Here is a 24,942-nt window from a genome sequence, read left to right as displayed (position 1 = left end):
ACGTAGGTCATATAAATGACTCAAAACGAGTAAAATTCAACTTACAGATACAAAGCTAGTTGGTGAATCACTCCCTGTTTTCTTTATCTCCAAAATGAACATGCTTGTCATGAGTGGTTTGAGAATTCTATGGGTTAACCCATACAGAGTGCGTAGACCAGGCTCAACGAAAGATTGTGCTTCTTACCGTCACTGTGCATGACCTGTCAGTGACACGGCAAAGACAGCTAATTGAGTTGGCGACACGAGTCGGTGGAAGATGCCGGGATTTCACGGATCCCGTCCGCGTCTCTTTGGCCTCGCTCCTCCTTTATAAAGATTTTCCCATATTTGGAACTTTCTCACCTCTGTGTCTGAGAAGAAACGGGATACACAGAATGGCACGTCAACAAGAAAATCAGGGGAAGCCATCCCAACTGGGAAAGAATGTGTTGTATCCGTGGAGTCGGGAGTGAAATTGGCCTCCTGGTGGACCCTTTCAAATCTGAGTGCCTGTAATGTCGAAGGCTACATTAAGATTGTTGATAGAAGTAAAGAGCGTTAGCGTCACATGACCCGCGGTGAGAAGCACACAGGGTGGGCGGATTTACTTGTGAAACAGCACGATAGTTGGAGCAAATGAATGTGCCTTTCTCTTGTACTTGAGATGTGACTTCTATGCACTCAGTGCCTCTGCCTCCCTGGGGAAGGTTTAGAAGATCCACCGCGAGAAATATCAAGGTGTCTTCCCCTTATGCTTTTCAAAAATAGCAGGGACGGACAAGCCAGCCTCTTGTTAATGAGATTTTGCGGATTAATTGTCCTCTCCGTTAAAGGGTTTACAACAGACCTGGGAGGGCTTGGCTGTCAGCATTTTCTACGTTGAAGAAGAGTTGGGTTTGCAAAGGGTTGTTTGGAATCCAGAAAGAATGAGGTCAGGGACGTACACTGAAAAGCTTGCCTGTCCTTTTGATCTTTAGGAGGTGGAAGGGGGGGTGGTGGTGATGGTGGGGGGCTTGGGAAGGGAAGAAATCCATCTGAAAAGAAACATCTTAATTTTTCTCTCTCTGGGGAAAGTTTCCCCAGTCAAAGAGGGGAGATGTGTGACATATAACTGAGAGGTAAGAAAAAGTTTCCCTTTCCTGAATCGCCCACCGGTACTTTTCGTGTGGTCTGGGAGCAGGTTTAGAAGCTGCTGGGCCCTTCCGGGGCTGCAGAGAGATGACTGATGATGCGGGACAGGCGGGCTGGTTCTGAGACGACACTCCGTGAATCCGAACACCTTTGGCCAAGGTGTTTTGCGTCTTCCGAATGCTTAGGACAGGCAACGTACAACTTCAAAGAAAACTGCACCTCTCCTAGGATTAACTATTCAAAGCCTGCCTTCATGCATATAGTGAAACAGTAGTGAGCTTTTTAAGGTTGGTGCCCTTAATTTGCACCCGGTTTCCTGGCCCCAGGAGTGATGAGTGTCCATCCCCTAGCAACAGGGAGTTGCAACAGAAGTCCCTGGGCTTGTAATTTTAAGCCTCGGCCAATCTGGCCCGTCATATAGAAAAATCCTCTGAATTGACTGTTGCGAAACCTAGCCTTTCTTTTTGGTCGTTTTCGCTTTGGTATATTAAAGAGATTTCCTTAAAAGCACATTTGCCTTCACTTACATTAACGTTCATCATTTGTGAATTACTAAATGATCTAAGGTGTGAAATGCGTTTCGAGGAACCAGAAGCCTGCTTTGCAATGTTGTCCTAGGTGGAAACAAAGCCTCAAATTACTGTGGCTCCATTTCACCCCTGGGTGCCGGAGCCAAGTAGGTTGTATATAACGTATCGCTGGCACGTGTCTTTGCTCGCACGCCATTATTCCTGGAACACTCTGCTTTTTCCACACAGCCAAATCATACTATCCTACTCATTTTTGTAAGCCTGGTTCCGATGCTTCCTCAACAAAGTCACCCTGGTCTTTGGCCTTGGCAAGACTGGCAGTCATCTTTGTCTTCTGGTCTCCTGTATCTCGGTCCCCTGTATCTGTCCCCTGTATCTCGGTCTCCGTTTCTGTTGCTTCTGCTGAAGCGTGAGCCTGGGCCTTCAACTGTGCACTCCTATGCCTGGCAAAATGCCTTAGGTCTAGGAAGGGCCCAATTCCCGCTTGGATAAATTCAACATTCAACAGTATTTTAAATCCTCAAGAGGCCGGGGCCAGTGTCTTCCCTTCTCTGTCCCTGACAAAGAGAAAAGAGAAGCCGATAAGTATTGGCAGTAAAAAGTGTCCCTTTCTCTTTGTGTTTCTTTTAAATTCCTGGACAGAAACGGATCACAGATGCTATACTCGGAGAGCTGTGGTTTGTGCAAAGCGGGGTCTAGAAAAGGCCTCCAAAACGTGTCCGCCGTGGCTAGGACCATCGCATTTCGCATTTGTACCGCATCTTCATTATGTGTGTTTGATTAGGAGCAGTAATGGCTCGAGGGCTTCCCCGGCTGCTGGACTGCTTTGTGTCATTGTGTTCTGAAGGATTATGAAACATCTTTGTAAATATGGAGTGTAAAGGCCAGAGTTGAACTTGAAACCTTTGGGGCAGGGGAGGGGTGTGTGTGTGCATGCACCCACACATACGCATGCACACACACGTGCCTCTGGTTACAAAGCTCTCTGATGATAGTACTGTTTTCCTGGAAACTTCTCTGGAGGCAAAGAGAACCATCTTTTACATACTTTTTAAGTGCATACAAAATTAGGAGAGAAGACCCAATCCACTTAATTCCAGTAACAAAAGGCTGAAGATCCTGTTTGCTATTTATATGTCCTGTTTTGTTGCCGTGGAAGATATTTAATGTTTCCTTGAGGTGGGAGTTGTGATGTAATCAGGTTGGTAAGTGGAAAGAACTTCGTGTGTATGAAGGGTCAGCAGACTGTGTCCGGTGGGCCAAATCTGACCTGTGAGTGAGGAACGGTTTTTACATTTTTAAGAGTTTTGTGTTTAAAAAAGAGAGGCGTATGTAGCCCAAAGTCTATAGTGTTTACTGTCTGACCCTTCACAGAAAGTTTGCCAACGTTTGATTTCTACCATCGATTTCTGTTTTGCGGTTGAAGAGACCAAAGCTAGCTGGTGTCCCGACTTGCTGAGGCCCGTAAAGGCAGCCTGTTCTAATGGAAGGAGCATTGGATTCAAGTTTCTGCAGATCTGGCTTCTCTAATCCTACCTTGCGTTTGACCTGATATACTTCTGTGATTGTTCGTAACGTCTCCCTTTTGGTTCTGTCATTCTAGCGTTCACCAAGTAATGTCTGCAGTTCGGTTGTAATACCAAGTACCCACAGTGAGCTCAGACTTCGCAGGTTCAGGGCACAAGTTTTCTAGAAGACTGCCCTCGCTTCAGACAGGAGCTGCAAGCTCAGGGATGCCTAGACCACTTGTACTTCTGACCAAATGGCTACAAACTCAAGGGTTTCCATTACCCCTTCAGTTTCAATATATGCTAGAATAACTGAGAACTCAGAAAAGCACTATATTTAGGATTACAGTTTTTATCATAAAGGGTGCAAATCAGGACCAGCCAAATGGAGAGAGACACTAGGGTGAGGTCTGGGAGGGTCCCACATGTGAAGCTCCTTAGGACATGTCATCGGAGCTTTGGTGTCCGTAGTGTTTATTGGGCTTTCGTTACATAGGCATAATTAATTGGACCATTGGCCACATGATTGAATTCAGTCTCCGGTTCCCCTTCTTCCCTGGAGTTGGGAGGTCAGACCCCAACCTTCTAATCACATGGTTGGTTCTTCTGGTCAACCCCCATTCTAAAATAGCCTAGGGGCCCACCAGGGTCACCTCATTAGCATAAAATTGGGTTATGGTCCTGGGGCCCCACCGTGAATAGCAAAGACACTCCTGCCCCTGGGGTAGTTCCAAGGGGTTAGAAGCTCCCCCAGGAAGCCCAGACAGAGACCAGCCAAACTCTTTATTCCACAACAATGTCCAGGGTCTGACTTCCCACAGAACTAGTGACAGAGGTTCTAGAAAGAGGCTTGCCCCTTTAATAGGTTTCTGACTTAGGAAGACTAGAGTGTTTCTTTCCCAAGAATTTCTACTGTGAGGTCGTGAAACTTTTTTGCGAGGGAAGTGGACTAGATAAGTCACCAGCATCTTCTGGAGTTCTGAGTTAGAGAAAAATACTGCAGTTCAGAGTGAAGGATTTTATTTCTATGTTGCTTAAGGCAATAAAATGCTTAGTAAAAATTTGCCTTCTATTAACTCCCCTTCATGTTGAACTCTTTGAGGTTCTTAACTCCCTGGGCCTATTTAGTTCACACTAAAATGTATATTAGATAATCAACAGTCATAAAATAATGTATGATTAATTAGATAAGGAACAGATTTCAGAAACCCGTTAAGGTTTTTCCTCCTCTTTCCAGAACCATCTCCATGGAATTAATTTATGTAATGGGGAGACATGAGGCATTGTCCTCACTTCTGTCTGCTCACCTGCCAGTGGGAGGTCCAGCGTTGTCCCTGCTTCCTAGCTGGTGACTTCACATCCTTGTTGCCACAGATATATCGTGTGAGTTAAATGAGACATTTGGGCCATTCAGCGACATGAAAATACTATAAGGACACGAAGAAAGTGAGTGGGAAGAGATTAACAGGCAAGCTGGAGCCACGGGGTGGCTGGGGTCCGTGGGAGAGTCGTAGGGATCCGTGACATGTGTGGCAGAACTAGGCTGCTTTCCTCTGCCCCTTCCCTATTCTTCACCCGTCCTCTGTGCCTATCCTCTTAAAATTCTTTCTCCTATCCTGGCAGAAACTCTGAAGGAAGGAGGGGCTTCTTTATTTAGCCAATCACCTTCCAGCTATTTCTGGGCTTTATCCAAACCAACCAACCCCAGTGTTGCCACAAAAACATTCCTCTGTCAAATGCGACTTCTCTGGGTGTGGGTTGTGGCATCTACTGGCACTTGTGCCAGGGGCATCTAAAGCCTTGCCCCCGCCCCAGGGTGATCTATACGTAAATAGGTATTTCTCCCTCCTCTTTAACCTTACTTGCATATCCGTCTTAAAGGAAACAAATAGGTTCTCTGTGCTCCCTCACGGTACTGATTAGCACTTCTGGTTATTCAGGAGTGGGTCAAGGAACCCAGAGACCCCAGTATAGCTAAGATCTGGGAAGGAAATTACCCAGAATCCAGAAAGCTGTTGGGACAGTTTCTGTTGCTCTCCCTGAAATGGTTTCGTCTTTATTTCAAAAGAAACCCTCTATTTCGCTGCCTACTCCATGGGTAGAAGATGGCCATCCAGAGACCCAGAGTGTGTATGTTAATAGAGCAGCCACATGCAGAAACCTGTCAAAGTTTCCAGAAGACTCCTCTAATGGTCAAACTTGGGTGAAGTCACTATCCCTGGTGCGAAAAGCTGTGATGCGAGGGGATGCCTGGGTGGCTCAGTTGGTTAAGCGTCTGACTCATGGTTTCAGCCCAGGTCATGACCTCACAGTTCATGAGTTCGAGCCCCATGTCATTGGGGCTGATGGCACAGAGCCTGCTTGGGAATTTTCTCTCTCCCTCTCTCTCTGCCCCTTCCCAGCTTGTTCTCTCTCCCCCTCTCTCAATAAACAAACAGACAAACAAACAAACATTAAAAAAAAAAGCTGTGATGCATGCATCGACCCTTTCATAGACCTGTCCGGGGCTCCCTGGCCTGCATATGGGAAGGGAAAGGTTCAGTGACCACACAAGGGAGTCTGTGGTTCAGCAGCTGGGTAGGCATCCTCAAAAGGGACCTGCTACATTAGCTCTTTATCTATATTTACAGACTGGCTACTGTGTGCTAGGCATTATTCAGGATGACAGGGCTAGAACCACGAGCAAGACAAAGTCCCTGTCCTCATGCCCTTGGCCGTCAGCTGTCTTGTCGGCGTTTCTTGTTGTGTAGTAGGCAAGCTTAGTGCTTGTCCCTTTTCCCACTCTCGTTTCCCCTTCTTCTTTTTACCTTGGTTTCTTTCTCAACAGATATTTATTGAACTCCCACTGTCTGCTGACACTGTGCTTGTTTATATGGGGGAGTTGTAAGCATATACTCTAATTTTGCACGGTGGTATTTTCAAAATGCATTAACTCAGGATTCATCTTGGGAGTCTGAATTTGAAACCTTAGTCATGCTGTGCTTCGCTATATATGGTGTAGTGTTTTCTTTAGGCGATATATTTTCGACAGATGTGTGGTATTTGGAAGAGATTAATGCTTTTCTCCAAAGCAGGACTTGGTTAGGATGAGGCCACTGAGGTAGAAGAAAGTTATTGGCGTCCCGGGGAAGGTGGGGGGGCACTATAATGATTGCTATCCAGAATAAAATTCCAGGCCGGCCCTGACGTAGCGTAGAAAGGTGAACTGGCCTCATGCATGGTAGATGCTTGGGAGACATTATTTCATGTAATTCTGTCTCTAATCGTGTAATTTGTTTGCACCCCAATATTCGTTATCCAACACTTAACTTCTTGTTTGGGGAAAATGGTTTCCATTCTCATTTCTATCACTAGTGTTTTTTTTGTCCCAATCTTCTCTTCTTCAAATTCGAATTACCCAATGTTCTTTTTTCTTTTTTTTTCTGGCCCACACATTCAATCCCAAAAAAGTCTTACAGGGTTTCCTTTTGAGATCGTTCTCCTGTCTGTGCGTTTTTTTTTTTTTTTTTTTTTTGCCCATTCTCCATTGAAGTTTTGCTTTTTAACCTCTTGCTTCTAGACTGTCGAATTAATTTCCTACCTGATCTCCTTATCTACAGATCCTCTCCTCTTTCTGCTTTTACTTGTACCTCGCTACCAGCTGCACTTCTCCCCTGCTTAGAAACCGGCTGTGGCTTCAGATGACCTTCAGGATGAAGTTTAAATTTCTTTGCCTGGCATTTAACTCCTCCCCAGTCCTCCCCCCCCCCACCCCCCCACCCCCCAGCTTCCTTTCTGTTTCCCACTTTGGACCCCTCAGTGCTCGTTTTTGTTTGTTTGGTTTCATTGGCTTATACATCTGGTCTACTTGGGCCTTTGCCTAACTTCTTTCTAGTTCCTGCCCCCAACTGTCCTTGTCCTCTTTCTTAACAGAAACCTTACCCACACTTTAATGCTTGTATATCTGTCCTCCAACTCTTTTTTTCACCAGCTCCCCTCACGCCCAAAGAGGCTGCTGACCCCTGACCCTCCTTAGCACCTTCAAGCCCACTCTTAGTCACTTGTCCTGAACCGTAGTGTACTGGTAACCATAGTTCTACCTTAGTACCTTAAACTGGTTAACATTTTGACAGTGGGCGCTAGGCCTTTGTTTGTTTGTTTGTTCCCAGCAGCATCCAACAAGTGATTCTCAACTGTGGCTGCCCACTGGTATCCCTGAAGGCACTCGAGAACAGAGTAAAAGACGTTGGAATCTGTGGGGGTGGGGCCCAGGGCCTATATAATTGTGGGAGCTCCCTTGGTGATCATGTGCACCAGGGTCAAGAGCCACTGAGTGAATACAGTCTAAGCAATGGACTGTTCTGACCCATACAAGCATATGGCGTTTGAGCCCTCTGTGCGAATCATTGCATCTCTGCCTGGAGAATTCAAAGCGACCCTTTAGAAGACTTGAGTGAAAATGACTTATTCGACTAGCAAACGTGAGTGCCCGTTATGTGCCAGGTACTGTTCTAGGTGCAGAGATCACTGTACTGAACAAAACATGTCCCTGTTGTCCTGGAGCTTCTGCTCTTGGCCGTGGGAAGACGGACCATAAAGAAATATCAGGTAATGATGATTGAGGCTGGAGGTGACTAGAGCAGGGTAAATGGGCAGAGAAAAAAAGCGGTATTTTTATGAAGGGAATGGTTTTGAAACTAGCCTATCTGCCTTAATTCAGCAAGTGCTTTAAAACCCAGCGTTCTCTGACTGAAGTGTGGGAGCCCCGGCCGGGCTCTCAGGCCAGTCAGTCTTGAAGTGGGAACTTTTGCTCTCTGCTGCCCCTTGTCAATAAGCAGAGGGCAGAGCAGTCCCCTGTGAGGCCAGACGAACCCTGGAGAGTGGAGGCTGGAGGCAGGGAGCGAGAGCATCTGAGGAGATGGGGGTCCCCAAATGGGGAGCAGCTAAAGCGTTGTGACCGGGGACCCAGCTGTGGATACTCCTCAGGATAATACGCCCGCTCTCAACCGGTTTTATGTTTCGGTTGTTCCCCTCATGTGATCACGATGAATAGGATTATAATCACTTTCCACAGATGTCAACACTTTCTCGTTCAAGATTTTTCTCTGTCAATGAATGTTCGTTGCAGCTGTGAAGTAGGTGTTTGCTGCAATGAGATGTCAGTTTCTTAAAGAGTATACATCGTTCATTTCTTTGATAGGTGGAAAGCATGGCAGTTGGTGCGAAGATGCAGGTTTGGAAAAGGAGAGGAGGCCTCCTCTGCAGGGCACTTATTTTTCTGTGATCCTTTACTTCAGGCATCCCTCCCTGAGGGTCGGTTCTTGAGGTGGGTTGCCCCTGGTGATAAGGGATACACTTGGCCGTTGGCGACGGGGGTGTGTTCCGGTGTAGCCGGTCCAGTAATGGGCGTGTCATTGTTCTCCATGCTGACACCTGCATACGTGGAGGTTATGGCGTGGGGGCGGGGGGGGGTCGGTTGGCCCACAGAGGGGCTTGACTGTAGGACTGAAGTCAGCTCTTAAGGGGATACACTTGCGTGTGCCTTAACCACAGAAACCGAACGGGCGCCATGAAACGCAAGATCACGCAGCCCTCCGTGAACCGGGATGGGTAAAGCTACCTCCCTCAGGTTGCCAGGCACACCTAGGGGGAAGGGCAGCCGGTGCGTTCAGGATCACGGGCGGAGCCGAGCCCATCACCCCCGAGGGTTGGGAATTTCCTTTGTAGGGCACGGAGGTGTGCTTTCGCCGTCCCTTTCCGCGGCGACCAATGCAGAGCACAGCCCCCTTGCTGGCATCTTTGTCCTAAAGTCAATCAGAGCAGCCGAGAAAACCGAGTTCCGGACAGCGCTCCCTGGGCCCGCAGGGGGAGCTCACCGGTGGGGGGGGGGGGGGAGGCCCTGGCCCCGGCCCCGCTGTCCCCGAGGCCCCTCCCCGCCCCTGCAACGGGCAGCGGTGCCCCTGACAGCCAGGCCTCCGGCTGCAGCGGGGCGGGAGGGGGCGGGGCGGAGTCGGCCGCGGGAGAGGCTCCCTCCTCGGCGCCCGGGGGCCCGGGGAGGGGGCGGGGCGCGGGAGGGGGCGGGGCGCGGGGGGGGCGGGGCGGAGCCGGGAGCAGCTGCGGCGGCAGGTCTCCAGGGGGAGCCAAGGTACATAGGCGGGCCCGGCAGCGCCCAGAGAGAGAGCATCCTTCCCAGCCGGTCCCTGCGCGCCAGCCCGCACCCCGTGCTCGCCGCCTCTTGCCTGGCGTGACTTCTTTGTGTTTTGTTTTCTGCCCGCACCCCGTCTCTGCAGGACCTGTTCGTCCTTCTTCGGGCTACAAGAAGGCGGAGGATGAGATGTCCCGGGCCACGTCTGTTGGAGACCAGCTGGATGCACCAGCCCGCACCATTTACCTCAACCAGCCGCATCTCAACAAATTCCGTGACAACCAGATCAGGTAGGGGGGAGGCGGCCGAGAGACACAAGGACAGTTGATTCACGGCTGGGATGGGGTTCATCTTGCTCTTGGCGGCTTTTGCACACACCTAGCCAGCGGTCTCCACCCTCCGCCCCCATCTCTTCCCCCAGCCCCTTCCACTCCCCTCCCCCGTCCCCCTGGAGCCTGACAGTCTCTACCTGCTTCCAATGGGGTCATGTGAATACAGCCTTTACCTTTCTCTTCCTGGGCTCTGTTCTGTGCTCAGGCCCTCTGTGAGCCCCGAGGAAGTTTTTATTATTGTGGCCCTGACAAAAATGAGGTCTCTTATCTTTTCGTCCCTGGGTTCCCTTCCAAGAATTCCTCCTAGTCCTGTTTCGAGCTACATGAGAGCTCTCCTTACCGATTTGCAGACCATAATGTAGGGAAGTGCTTTCTAAAGGACTCCCACAGGACACAAGGACTCGCACTCAGCCCTAAGTGGTCCCCAACATTGGTTACGAGGTACTTATATGCTGGGAAACTTTGTGCGGAGTTAGCTTTCATCCATCTTTCTGCTAACATTTAAGTGTCTGCTTTTTGCTGGCTACCGTCTCGGATGCTTTAGCTGGACTTGGTTAAGGAATCATCAGAACCTCTTAAAGAACGTTACCTTCAGACTAAGAAACTGAGATGTTAAATAATGTCCCTGTGCTCCTATGGTGTCTAACTAGCACCCACCTTCTCAATGAAAGCTGAAGTTCTTTCAGCTGTGCGAAGCTAGATCTTTAGGCACGGGTGTTAGCAGGTGTTTTACATTTCATTAAACTTTCAGACGTAGACAACTTTATACGAGTGACTTCGGAGGATGTGGTTCTGTGAATGGCTCAGAACACCATGCACAGGTATAGAGAAGTTAACTGATCAGGTTACACGTAGATTATTGACAAGCTTGAATTGCAACCCAGTGTTTCTCAAAAGCTCTGGTGAAACTTCGTTGCGTGCTTAAAATTAAATACTTGACAGCAGCACTAGCCCTTACGCAGGCTGCTTAGCCGGACATCCCTATTGAAAAAGGTTTGGCCGTTGGGCATGACTGTAGCTTGATAGAGTTTGTGGTAGAATAATGGCGCATGTTATATGGAGGTGACCCCTCCATTGATTAAGGGACTGTTAGGTTGTTTGGGGCTAGATTATTAGTGTTAGCTTATTAGTGTTAGGCTTTATTTTGGGTTTACAAAACAGATGAACATAGGGGAAGGGAAGGAAAAATAAGATAAAAAGACGGAGGCAGGGGCACCTGGGTGGCTCAGTCGGTTGAGCGTCCGACTCTGGCTCAGGTCATGATCTCACGGTTCACGGGTTTGAGCTCTGAATTGGGCCCTGTGCTGACAGCTCGGAGCCTGGAGCCTGCTTCGGATTCTGTGTCTCCCTCTCTCTCTGCCCCTCCCCTGCTCGCACTCTGTCCCTTTCAAAAATAAGTAGACCTTAAAAAAAAATTAAAAGAGGAGGCAAACCATAAGAGACTCTAAAATACAGAGGACACGTTGAGGGTAGCTGGGGGGGGGGGGGGTGTGTGTTGGGTGGGGGGGGATGGGCTAAATGGGTGATGGGCATTAAGGAGGGCACTTATTGGGGTGAGCACTGGGTATTAAGTGTCAGTGGCGAATCACTAAATACTCCTGAAATCATTATGACACTATATGTTAACTAACTTGGATTTAAATAAAAATTTTTAAAAATTGGAACAAAAAATGACCATTGGGACATACTCTTCACTTAAAAACGTAGCCTAGAGGAATAGCTGAGGTCCCGATAAGAATGAGCGGGCTCGGTTTAAAACGCAGAGCGTCCACCGCAGTGAGTTTCTGCTTCCCAAACTCACACGCTCTAATCAAAAAGACGACAAGCATTGGGTGTTGGTAAGGACGTGGCGAAATTGGAGCCCTCCCTACATTGATGATGGGCATGAACGGTGGTACAGCTGCTTTGGAAAGCAGTTTGGCAATTCCTCAAAAGGTTAATGCAAAATTACCATGTGACCCACCAATCCTCCTAGGTATGTCTCCCCAAGGGCAATGAAAAACTGTGCACACAAAAACATGTGCACAAACTATAGCAGCGTGATCCTAACCGCTCCAAAGTGCAACCCAAATGTCGGTCAACTGGTGAATGAATAAACAAGGTGTGGTCTATCCGTATAAGGGAATACTATTGGCCGGGGAAAGGAATGAACTACATTACCTGCTACGATATGGGGTGAGACTTAAATATGATGTTAAATGAAAGAAGCCTGTCCCAGAAGTCCTCATTCCACTTACAGGAGATGTCTAGAGGGGCAAATCTATTGAGACCTGGATTAGTGATCCCTAGGACGAGGGAAGAGGTTGAGAAACGGGAGTGACTGCTAATGTACACGGGGTTTCGTTTGGGGGTGATTACACAACTCTGAGAATATACTTGAAACCGTTTGGAATCCTGCATTGCCAATATAGTTGCATTTCTTCATACCTTCTATATGTTTCCATTCAATTACTTTTAAAAAGATGGAAAGATTACTTAAATATGTTCTATTTTTTTTTTCTTTGCTTGATTTCGAGGCTCAAGAGATCTATATTTCACTATGCTACACACTTTAAGCAGTGAATGTGTTAGGCCCAAAAATATATACTATATAAGGATGTCGAATTGAAGAATTTTCTTCTTAAACCTTAGGATGTTTTCAAGTAGTATTTTTGCTTAGTTTTTCTTGATTTCTTGGGCTCTGGTATCCATTTAAGCATGCTTAAAGTTGGGAAACTAAGGGTCTTGATATTTGTTTAAACTTCCTATTATATGGAAGAGGATTTAAAACATTTTTTTTTTTTTTTTACATTTATTTACTTTTGAGAGACAGCACTAGTGGGGGAGGGGCAGAGAGAGGAGGAGACCCAGAATCCATCCGGAGCAGGCTCCAGGCTTCGAGCTGTCCGCACGGAGCCTGACGCAGGGCTCAAACTCAAAAGCCGTGAGATCATGACCTGAGTGGAAGTCGGACGCTTAACCGACTGAGCCACCCAAGCGCCCCTGGAAGATGAAGATTTTTAAGAGCTTTGGTAATGTGGATTCACTACTTGTTCCGTAATCAAGATGCAAAACTATCTTTTGAGGCTGATCTTACCAGATTTTTCAAGTGGCTACCCGTTGTACAGTTTCATTTGTACTTTTGGGGGTAGAAGGAGGAGTTAAGTATGGGAATATACACTGGGGTTGGTTAGGAATAAAATAGATAGGTACGGAATAAAATAGATAGGTACCAACTCTTCTATTTAAAGTCTTGTATAAGAATATCATTGCATTAGTTGAAATAAATCCCATCGAATATTAAAAATCATACAGTTTGAGTTCATGGCTTCTATTGGGAACGCAGATTTCAGAAAACACTGAATAGGGTCTAAGAGATTAAAATGTGGCCCTTGCTGTTCCGTAAAATGGCTTTTGAGTATTTGTTTCGCCTCAAGTCTATATTTAGGGGAATTAGTAATGGTAATGTGACTTCTAGTTCATTGAGGGACTGGCTATAAAACTGCTTGCCATTAAAGCTTAAGGATTTTACAAAATGTTGAGCCACATTATTTTAGCATGTTAATGTTGCTGGAGTCGTCTTCTAAAAATCCTTAATTCTTTAAATAAGGCTTTTTATCTTGACTATGAAAGTTTGCTAAAAGTCAATAAAACTGTTCAAAGGAATATTTTCATAAAAGGGGGTTGAAAAAGGATTTTTTTTCTTAATCTTTCTTGAGAAAGGGTTTTAACTTTTTTGGGGGGTACGGAGGCAGGGGCGTGGAGTATTCATTACTGATTACTTCCAAATCAGTGTTTGTAAAAGAGCCCACGTAGGACAGGTGAGACTCACGCTAGCCCATGAGTCCAGGGTACTGATTTTGTGGCTGTTACATAGACCTCAGGAGGCTGGTGTTCCCACTGACCTTCTCCACCGCACGCCCTTTATGACTCAGAGTGGAGAACTGATCATGGAGTGAACTGATCACGGCAGTGGCTCTGTGACTGTCTTTATGGCCACCTGGCATTTTGATTTCAGAAAAGAGATCCGAGTTTGCTGAAGAGGGATGTGGCTGTCGGGCATTGGGGAAGGTTGGTGAGGGGCTGCATGGTACAATTCAGGACAGACCTTGAAAGTCTAGAGTTAATGTTTCAACTAGTCTATCCAAGAAAGAGACTGGGCCTGCTGAACACACAGTTAAGGTCACTGCTGGAGTTGACTGTGGCCCTGGCACCCCTGGGGGATATGCCAGACACGGTAACTCCAAATTCCAAGCAGTTCCTTGAAGTTCTGGGATGATCTGCACCATATTGGTAGATGGCTCTCTAAACCTTATTATTGTTCTCCATTCTGAAAATACTGCCAGTGATTGATTTGAAGCTATGGTAGCTTGAAGTTTCCATTGTTGAAGCCAGTGAATTTGGATTCTTACAATTATGAGGAAATAGGACATGGTCTTTTTCTCCTAAGCACTGCTTTTCCTAGGGCCTTAGTTATGAAGACAGTACCGCTTCACCTTCTAGAAATGAGTAGTAGTTAATGGAATATTGCAAGGTTCACACATACATACATATGTAGGATTGTATATATATATCCACCTAACAAGATCCCTTTTTTTCTGGTGTACAATCTCCTTTTAAATATTTTAATTTTTTTTTTTTTATCTTAGAATGTGAGCAGGGGTGGGGGGGGGGGAGAGAGAGAGAGACAATGAATCCCAAGCAGGCTTCACGCTCAGCGTGTAGCCCCACTTAGGGCTTGATCCCACAACACCTGGGATCATGACTTGAGCTGAAATCGAGAGTCAGATGCTTAACCGACTGAGCCACCCAGGCACCCGCCTCATTTTAAATATTTTAATAGCTTTATTGGGATATATTTTACATCCCATATAATTTGTCTACCTAAAGTATATAATTCAGTGGTTTTTAGTATATTTAGAGTTGTACCACCATCACCACATCCATTATGGTTTCCTCCCCCTGGGCCTGAACAACCACTCATTTCCCCTCTCTGTAGATTTTCCTCTTCTGGACATTTCGTATGAATGATATCATTGCCTCTTAGGTGTTTTAACTGAAATATTAAATGCTTCTAGAAAGTTTGCTACTTAGAACAACCTGGTGGTGAAGCTTTAATTTTGTAAATCTAAACTCTCAAAAATGTTGAAAGTTAAACATTTTTTTCCAGAAAATACCCTGAAATTTGCGGATCGTTGGGATCTCTTTGCTGAGCAAATGGATGCAATCAAGTTCAGGTGTATGCCGTCTTTTCGTGGGATTATCAGCACGCCATTTGTACTAGGTTCAAGGCTACAAGGGAGTTTGAAATGAGGTCTTCAAAGCAAGTTAGGAATGTTTACAGATACTGTGTTTTGAATGAGTCATTTCAGGTGGGAGTTCCAGCTAACAAAAATCTTCATTAAAGCAATAACTTAGCTCGGTCAAGCTATCGCATTTCTTCTTGGTTTGTCTTAAAGGAAAACTGCTTAATATTGCTTTTGCCAAGAGAAGTTTAAACTAGAATTTTGCCTTGCTAGAAAAAGGGACACACTTAAGCTGCTTAAAACGTAAAGAAACAGGGGCACCTGGGTGGCTCAGTCGGTTGAGCATCCGACTTCGGCTCAGGTCATGATCCCGTGGCTTGTGAGTTCGAGCCCCGCGTTGGGCTCTGTGCCGACAGCTCGGAGCCTGGAACCTGATTCGGATTCTGTGTCTCCTTCTCTCTCTGCCCCTCCCCCACTTGTGCTCTGTCTCCCTCTGTCTATTGAAAATAAATGTAAAAAAAAAAAAAAAAAGCCAACGTAACAAACAATATGAGGTTCCTAGTAAGAATCATAACTGCCTTTTACTCATGTAAAGAAGATTGTTTGAAAAACCAAAGTTGACAAATCTGATTTGGGAGCGCTTTTGTCAAGTTTGGCCAAGGTAAAATGTATAAAAATCCTCATCTGAGAAGATATGTGGTAAAAGCACGTGTGTTACCTACCTTGAAACGGCTTCAAGATGTTCTATGTATCCTGCTGTTATTGAGCTGTTTGTGTATTTTTACTTTGTATATATTGAAGATGTGCAACATGATTTGACGCATATATACACATAGGTAAGTGATTAGTCAAGTTACTATCCTCTCCTCACTCAATCGTTTCTTTTTGGCTTAGAGGTGGATATACTTGGTTAATCTCCAAACCACGCACTGTAGTTTCTGCACGTGAATGTCACAGCGTGTTGAGAGTCCCTAATTTGTACATACCAGCAGCCACGAATGCCTTAGAAGTTTCTTGTGATTAGGACGTTATCAGGTTTTCCACCCTTGGACGAGGCTTTTAAGGCATGGTGAAGACTGGGGGACTCTTAGCGCTGTCTTTCAGGTAGCTATTGAGCGCATTAGCTTTCTTGAAATGTATTTTTAGAAACAAAAGCATGTCAGCCTCGGGCTAGTTTTGTGATGTTTTGATGTTTCTAAGGAAACCGCAAATGTCTAGGAGAACAGGCTCACGGGTGATCTATCAAGTGGACCCTTGTATGGGTGGATGAGGAGTATATCTTGACTTCCATCAAAGTCCCATCTGTGCCATTGTCATTGATGAAAATGGGTAAAGGCATTTCGTCTGAGAGTTTGAGTCAGTAACTTATTTCCCTTCTTCCCTATTTCCCAATTTTATTAAACCTCCCTGTCCTCTTTGAGCTGGGGTTTCCGATTCTAGCTGATAAAAAGAATTGAGCATCAGGATTTGTGAAAAACAAGTTAAAATTGAACCAGAGTTAGAGGAGACTGAGGACCTAGGACGACTAAATGTGGTATGAGTTCTGAATCAGATCTTGGAACAGAAAAAGTGCATGGGTGGGAAAACCGAACTTTGAATAAACGATGTGGCCAGACTAGTACTGTGCCAATGTTCTTCTCATATTTACTTTAGTAATTTCTTTGAGCTAGTTGTCATCCAATATTATTAGTTTTGATCCTTGTGCAATGGTCGTATCAACATCGTGGGGAAATTGGGTGAAGGGTATATGGTAACTCTTTGTGCTAATTTTGCAACCCTTCTGTAAAGACCAACTTCTCTCAAAGTATTGGAAAAAAACCATGGGGCGCCTGGGTGGCTCGGTCGGTTAAGCATCCGACTTCAGCTCAGGTCACGATCTCACGGTTCGTGAGTTCGAGCCCCGCGTCGGGCTCTGTGCTGACAGCTCAGAGCCTGGAGCCTGTTTCGGATTCTGTGTCTCCTCTCTCTGCCCCTCCCCTGTTCATGCTCTGTCTCTCTCTGTCTCAAAAATAAATAAACGTTTAAAAAAAAAATATTGGAAAAAACTAGTGGAAGTGTCTGGGAGAGTAGGAACTGAAAACTATACCCCTGTCTTTGTGTTGGTGCTTTGGGAAATATCGAGTTCCTTTATTGGAGACGGACATGGTTTTGGATGGATGATGGTCAGAAGAGAGAGACGGGACCCATCTCTTGGCCTGTTTGTTGTGCTAATCGGATGGGAGAACTCTCACTCCCTGGGTGTCAAACAACATTTCCTTAGACGGCAACACGGAGAGTCCGTTGGCATAACAGCCGACCCACTTGTACAGAACTTGAAAAGTCGGCAGCAAAGTGACTGCAGAAAACTCTGTGGTCAGAGTTGAGTCACGTGAGATTTTGTGTCGTTCTCTAGAAAGTAGCCTCTAAGTGTTCATTCCACTTACGGCTGAGTCACTCAACGGACAGCATAAAGCTTACTCAGAAATGCTAATCAGCATCCCTTTGAAGAGGGACAATGCTTACAGAGAACAAAAGGAGAGGTCTGACCATTGTTGGGGTCAGACACGCAGTGATGTTTTACAAAGAAATTTCCTGAAATCCATGACGTTGAGTTTGATCATTTAAATGCTGAGCTACCCTTTTCTCTTAAAGCTGGCTCTTCAAAACTTGAATCGCCGGTTTTTAGCTACCCTTACGGTTTTCTAGGACACACAGTTAGGAAAGGGTTTGGGGTTAGGTTGGGATGTTGTTGGTCAGTCTGAGGGTTATTGTATATGTCCTTCCGTATTTGTCACATAAACGGTCACTCGGAAGGCGACTCTCAAAGAGCGTTGGCCGGTTTCAGTTTCAGGACCGCCTGCGACCAGATAATCCACTTGAGAGCGGGCTTTGTGCTCTCATAGAAGTCTCAGATTTAGGCCCGTGGTCTCCCGTTTTGATCGCATGTCCCATTAGTAAAACTACCATGAACGTTTGATATGTATATTTAAGTATCTGTGTATATGTTACTGTCATTAGTTATTATCTCAAGACACAGCATGTATTTACCAAGGTTCTTGGTTAAGAATTATGGATGTAAATCCATGTTAATAATGATTATTTTGAATATTTTTGGGTGACTTAATCCAATTTGATTAAATCCTCCTAATGTTGAACTTAGTAAGATGGATTGAAGGGCTTTTATAAGGAAGAGAAGTGTCAATTCAGTTTTTTTCCTTGTTGTTTGCTTACTTTAAAAAAAATTTTTTTTTAATGTTTGTTTACTTTTGAGAGAGAGAAAGACAGCACAAGCAGGGGAGGGGCAGAGAGAGAGGGAGACACAGCATCCAAAGCAGGCTCCAGGCTCTGAGGTGTCTACACAGAACCTGACACGGGGCTCGAACTCACAGACAAGGAGATCATGACCTGAGCTGAAGTCAGATGCTCCACCAAGTGACCCACCCAGGTGCCCCGCTTACTTTCTTGCTTTCAATCTGTGGTTTGTTTCATTACGGGATTCTTAAGCCACGTATTCTTCTTGGGAGGTTTAGTTGAGTTGGAATTGGATACATTACTCCATGAATGCCCCTAACTGGACACAGAAACTGAAATATGTAGTGATAAGCAGAGTGGACAGATGGGAAGGGGTGCCACCGTCGCTCCCTCGTCAGTCCTCTCAGGCCGCCATGAATATACATAGCCGAGGTGGCTTAGCGTTCTCTCCCCTAAGTGTTATTTTTCCTGCATAGTAAGAGGCTGGAAGTCCAAGACCATTAGTGGCAGCATGGTCAGGTTCTGGTGCGGACCCTCTTCCTGACTTGCAGACAGCGCTGCCTTGTTTTGTCCTCACGTGGTGAAGCAAGAGACCCAACTCTCTGGTGTCCCTTCTTATAAGGGTACCAAGCCGTCACGAACCCCACTCTCATGACCTCATCTCGGCTTTATCACCTCACAGAGACCCCTGTCGCCCGAGTATCCTCATACTGGGGGTTAGGGCTTCAACATACCAATTTTCACGGGACCCAGTTTAGTCCACTGCACCCCCTACTCTCTATCTCCCCCTTAGGGAGCTTTCCCTCAAACCTCGTTACATAGGACCAGGTGGGGACACCGGTGCCAATCCACTCAACAAACGGTATTAAATCAAATGGTTGGGAGTGCATCTACATAGAAGCTGGTGACCTCTTCCCACCTTCTGCTTTGGAGCCACCAGCTTTGGGCTGTCTTCTCTTCTTTGGAGAAACCTATCTGGTCTGACTCATTCCGGTTTTGACTTCAGACCTCAGCAACCCTGAGACCGATCACATCAATGGGACTTAGCACCATTTCTAATCCTACCCTACCCCCCAGGGGCTCAGAGGTGTAGGGGCGCCTCTGCTGGCTGAGTCGTGAAGGCGTGGAGCCCTTTGTCCCCCTCTTCCAGCAGCTCTACTAGGAAGTCGCTCCAGCTGTTGTCAGCTCTTCCTCTGCCTTGAGATACGTTCCGTTCCAAGATATTTGGCTCAGTAAGTGGGAACTAGAATAATGTACCTTGTATGTCGGTAGGAATTTGATGGCAGTACGTATGTAACCCAAGGTATGGTATTTGGTATAGTGTCCAAAGAGTGGCTGAAAGTCCAGGCTGGTTATTATTCCCGTTCTCTTCTGCCAGGTGTGTTGCTTACTATCCGATTATTTGAGGCCTAGAACATTCAGTTGATGAGCTATGGGTGGGGGGTGAGGAAAGGAAAGTGTATTTGAGTACTACCCTGGGCAAAGGACAGAGAGTACCTGGGCAGTAAATATGCAGGTTAAAGAATAGCAAGGTAGGGGCACCTGGGTGGCTCAGTCAGTTGAGCATCCACCTTCAGCTCCAGTCTTGATCTCACACTTTGGCTCAGGTCACGATCTCGTGTTCTGTGAGTTCGAGCCCCGCATCAGGCTCCCTGCTGTCCGTGCAGAGCCCGCTTAGGATCCTCTGTCCCCTTTGCTCTCGGCCCCTCTCCCGCTCACGCTCTCTCCCTCTCAAAAATAAACATAAAAAAAAGAAAAGAACAGCAAGGTAGATTTTGCATGTTAGGGGCTTTTGTATATTTTTCCTATATTTTTCTGCAACTTCTACAGGCAAGCGTGCTGTCCCGAGAGCGTAAGACCGGGCTGAGAGGTGTTCAAGTGTGCGTGTGTGTATCATCGTAGCTTCAAGAAATTGGTGCCTGCGTTTGGCTGTGTTGAGAGAACAGGGTCCCGTGTAAGTTCACGTTAAAGTCACTGTGACCTCCTCCTGCGACCAAATACCAGTGAAGGTTCTTGACTACGGGACGGTGAAAACCTTAAACCTGGTCCAAATGGAGAAGTAGAAATGTTCTGAGTTACGAATGTAGAATCTGGAGCTCTCTCTCCTTCCCTCTTTTGTCCCTCCTTCCTTCCTTGTCCTGGACAGTCGGCTTTTCAGCCATTTGGACTCTGCTTTGACCATCCCTAAGGAATACTGTGCATGATGTTTAATTTGAATACTTAATTGTAGATGGAATTCTATAAAGGAGTGTTCTTATCCTATCAAAAATACGACTCCTTTGTTTCTATTCCAGTAAAAGGTGTGGAGGTCTCGAAAGCATTACTGTCTAGCATATGAAATGTGTTACAAAACCCTGACGATTTAAAAATAGAGCTCTTTATTTTCAGACCGTAAGGTTATTTGCTGAGTAGTATCATAATTACTTCCCCAGTATTCCATCTTTGTTAAAACTGCCTCATATTAATTTTTAATGTTCCCTTTACAAATTAGAGTTCCTCAATCATTCCAGTGTTGACGTATCGGTAAATTGAATTATTTCATAGAATGACTGTGCCAAGGGCAGACGGAAACATCCACTTCTCTCAGTCTTACTGTTTTGCCTGCTACCTCTTTCTGGTTTTATTGCCACTTGTATTTTTAGAAAGTTTGTTCACTACATAGGCTTAGACATTACAAGAGAAATAATTTTATTATTTTAAAAATCCTATTTTTTGAACATTTGTCCAGTTTTGAGAGACAGAGCATGAGCAGGGGAGGGGCAGAGAGAGAGGGGGACACAGAATCTGAAGCAGGATCCAGGCTCTGAGCCGTCAGCACAGAGCCCAATGCGGGGCTCGAACCCACCAACCATATGAGCCGAAGTCAGGTGCTCAACTGACTGAGCCACCCAGGTGCCTCGAGAAATAATTTTAAATACAGGAGGGAATGAGTGTGCGTACCATACCGTAGGTATTCTCTATATGGAGGTCTTGATGTGGGTTAACCATCTTTGTAGGCCAAGCAGTGTAGATATTACCAAGTTGTGGAACTCCAAAGGAAAAAAATAACCTGATGGGAGATCCCTACTCATGCCTTTACCAGTTTTCTTCCACCACTTTGTGTAACTGTATTCACATGTGTGTGCACCCTGAAATTCTTAATGCTTGTAATTCATTTGTCCTACACATGAACATGTATCTCCGTTGGGAACTCATTAACTCATCTGGTAAACCAGTCTAGTCCATGTTTAGCTGACGGGGGAGTCCTTCCTTTACGTTGAGACTTCTCTGTGATTCCCCCCTATGAAAAGCAGAACTTGGCCCATAAGCAGCTGTAAGTAGTTGTGGTCACTATAACAAAATATTCTAATATCACATCTGAATTAATATTAATGAACTGTCATGCATTTAATGGTGCCCTTAATGTTTAGTATAATAATCATAGACGTCTGTAGAGATACGGTTTTTGGTACGGTATGAGTTTTGAGAAAATGTTGACACGGTGAGGGGTGGTCAGTCAGTAACCAACAATACTTTCATAGATTTCTCTTGCAGTTTGTCAGGATCACGCTGTTTCTAGTTTTGGGGTCCATTTGGTAGTATCTTTGGATGGTACATGGGCACACCACACTGTTGAAAAAAAAATAATTTATCATATGTCCTACACTTACTTGGACAAGCTATTTAAAAAAAATTTTTTTTAATGTTTATTTATTTTTTTTTGACAGAGACAGAGCATGAGCGGGGAAGGGGCAGAGAGAGGGAGACACAGAACCCGAAGCAGGCTCCAGGCTCCGAGCTGTCCGCACAGAGCCTGACGCGGGGCTTGAACCCACAGACCGCGAGATCATGACCCGAGCCGAAGTTGGACGCTCAACTGACTGAGCCACCCAGGCGCCCCAGGACAAGTTATTTTTAATACAATGGTGGCATTTGCTAGAGAGTAAAATACGTGTCTTCTAGAAATAAACTCATGATATTTAAGAATTTTGGAACAGTAGAATAGCTTTATAAGAAACTTAGCAGATTTTGATTTTAAATCCTAATACTTATATAAGTAGTTTGAAAATACCAATTTAACATCCTTCCCAATCAAATGTTTTCTCACATAGCTGTTGAAGATAAATTGATGGTTTTTGAACTACTGTGCTAAGGGACCTGATGAATTTTGATATTTTGGGATACGACCATTAGAAAAAATATAACTGGGGTGCCTGGCTGGCTCATTTGGTGGACCGTGCAAGTCTTGATCTCAGGGTTGTGAGTTTGAGCCTCGTGCTGGGGGTAGAGATAACTTGAAAATAAAATCTTTAAAGAAAAGATAGAATTATGTCTAGCTTTTAAAAGAGACTCCTATGCTGTTTACTTTCTGGAAACTCACTGAATATTTAAAAAATTAGAACAGCATAAAAATGGGGGCGCCTGGGTGGCTTAGTCGGTTGGGCGTCTGACTTCGGCTCAGGTCATGATCTCGCGGTTTGTGGGTTCCAGCCCCGCGTCGGGCTCTGTGCTGGGGCTCGGAGCTTGGAGCCTGCTTTGGATCCTGTGTCTCCCTCTCTCTCTCTGCCCCTCCCCTGCTCGCAGTCTATCTCTCTGTCTCTCTCAAAAATAAATAAACATTAAAAAAAATTTAAGAAAGAACAGCATAAAAATGGGTCCACATACATCCATGGAATAATGTTTACCAGATAAGAGAGCTGAGGTTGAGTTCGGCAGAAGTGCTGTAGCTATTTAGTAACTTCCAAGATGCAGTCTCTGCTGGGCAAGACTAAAAAGTGAACGGTCTCTGGAATCTCTTTGCCAAGGTTTATGGACCTAAAAACGATCCAGTGCATTTTTGTGGAATCCTCGTAGAATGCCATCTGTGCTTATGTATATTTTGCCCTCCGTTTGTCATTCTCGTCCTGTTTGCATGCTACCTGCCGTGCTGTGCTTCTCTCCTGTGGCATGCGTAGAAAGGTAACTTGATTGGTGAGACCACAGTCTATGGATCATTTTTTTCCTCTAGACTTCACATTGTATAAGAAAAATCTAGGTTTATTTGGTCTGGGGCAAGGCTGATTTCTGTTTGAAACTAACACTCCAGGGGAATTTTTTGAAGGGGGTCCTCATTTACAGTCCTCCCTATCCTCCAGTGCATATTCCATAGGATTATTGTGAAGGCTAATTAAATGAGTTAATATATATAAAGCACTTTAAACGGCGCCTGGCTGAGTGCTTTACAGATTTTGGTGTTCCTGTTGTTTGCGTTTTAGATTATGTATTTGGCAAAAACTCTCCTACCAAACTTGTTACATAGCGCCTGAGATGAAAACAACGAGGTTTTGAATTGCATTTAAAAGGATTAAAAAGATAATGTGCAAACTGAATAGGAGGAGTGTATCTTAAGGGAACAAACACAGACATTCTCTTTGTGCAGCAACCTGATTAAGATCAACTTTAGTGTTTGCCTGAGGTTCTCACGGATAACTTTAAATTATTAAGTGTTTACTGGAAAAATGGTAATGGAAAAAATGAGCAGTTGTAAGCTATGTTTTTTAATTTTAAATTTTGAATCGCCAGAGGGGGAAGGTACTTGGGTCAAGTAAACCAGCAAAGGAAAATTGGTATACGAGTCTTGTGCCCGCCAGTGACTACCTGAATGACTTTTCACCCATAATTTCTCTGAGCCTGTGTTTCGTCACTTGTCTGGCGGGAAGCATCCTTGCCTTGCAGGCATGTCGTGAAGCTAAACAAGGTTACAAATGTGAAAACGTCTAGAACGTAATGCGCCATGGATATGGGTACGTCCCATAACCTATCAGATCGGCTTACTCCTCTTTCTCATGGTGGTAAATACAGGTAACTTGAAAGTTACCATTTGAACCGTGTAGGAGTAAACAACTCAGTAGTGTGAGGCACGTTCACATCGTTGTTACTCTTTTCATCTTCCCCAGGGGAGACTTAACGTCCACGGGACCACTCCCCGTTTCCCCCCTCACCCTGGCTCCTGGCGACCACCGTTCTCCTTTCGGTCTCTGCGAACCTATTCTCCGGGTTCCTCGTGGGGTTCTCCTCCACTGTGGGGAGTTCCCGTTCTCTATCAAGTGATCAGTTTCTACTCGTGAATCCTTCTACGATTGATCTCCTGCCTTGTTGTGCACCACGGTAAACGCCATTAAAATAGATACAGAGGTTTAGAGGAAACTCACACGATTTCTTTTCCTTCCTGCTTCTGGGTGTGGTTGCCTTTATTGTGCCCATCCTGCCCCAGTGATCCTGGGAATGTTGGAGGATTCTGGGACCAGGATGGAGAAGGAGGGCTGCCGAGGGAATGTGGTGGGATTGGCATGGGCTTTTAAGCCAGATCTGCTTTGTCAAGTAGGGGGTTTCTACGGCACTGTCTCAGGCCCTGATTTCTTCACTTCTACCGTGACCCCCTGCCTCAGTGCCCATTTCCTTCCCATCTAGGTTGTTGGAGGTCATGGGTCCAGAGGCAGTTAAGGTGCTATACTACATCTGTTTTGTCTTCAGTAAGGCACATGAGGCTGGCTGTTCTCATTGTCTCCCAGGTTGACTGTCTCCTCTCCCCACACCCCTTCTCACCCTGCATTCTGGCTGCAGGGAGAACTCCCTGGGCCTCTACTCACAGTGCTTTCCCCGGAGTGCTCTCTTTTCCTACTAATGCTGGTCCACGTAGTGAGCTCTGTCTTTTAAGGCTCGGTTCTCCTATCTCTTAAGAAGCATTTTCATCCTTGTCCTGCATCCCCACCCTTCGGAGGTTGAGCGACCCCTGCTTGTGCCACAGCTTCGCATGGACTTTTCTGTTGTGGAGCTTAGCCTGGTGCATCAAATCTATTTTTGTGTCTCTGACTCTCCAGCTCTGCTGTCTCATCCTTGATGGCAAAGTCTGTCTGTTTC

At 45.7% G+C, this 24,942-nt stretch overlaps 1 protein-coding gene across 12 annotated transcripts in view; it reads left to right on the top strand.

Annotated features, from left to right (window-relative positions):
- Window positions 1–24,942, top strand: part of LOC109266145 (phospholipid-transporting ATPase IB) — a 635,626-nt gene that overhangs the window by 91,884 nt on the left and 518,800 nt on the right. For 10 of the 12 annotated variants that reach the window (XM_053900789.1, XM_053900782.1, XM_053900822.1 and 7 more), the window contains one exon: window positions 9,421–9,565. In XM_053900789.1, the coding sequence (XP_053756764.1) occupies window positions 9,421–9,565 (145 nt within the window). Of the gene's footprint in view, window positions 1–4,412; window positions 4,535–9,244; window positions 9,276–9,420; window positions 9,566–24,942 lie in introns of those variants that run through there. The other 2 variants (XM_053900826.1, XM_053900831.1) reach the window with 2 other exon arrangements.

Source organism: Panthera pardus, unplaced genomic scaffold (assembly GCF_024362965.1).
Source record: "Panthera pardus isolate Hobbes unplaced genomic scaffold, ASM2436296v1 HiC_scaffold_1, whole genome shotgun sequence".
NCBI classification, from domain to species: Eukaryota; Metazoa; Chordata; class Mammalia; order Carnivora; family Felidae; genus Panthera; species Panthera pardus.
Note: the sequence above shows the minus strand (reverse complement) of the source record. Positions and strands in the feature narration are given on the sequence as shown.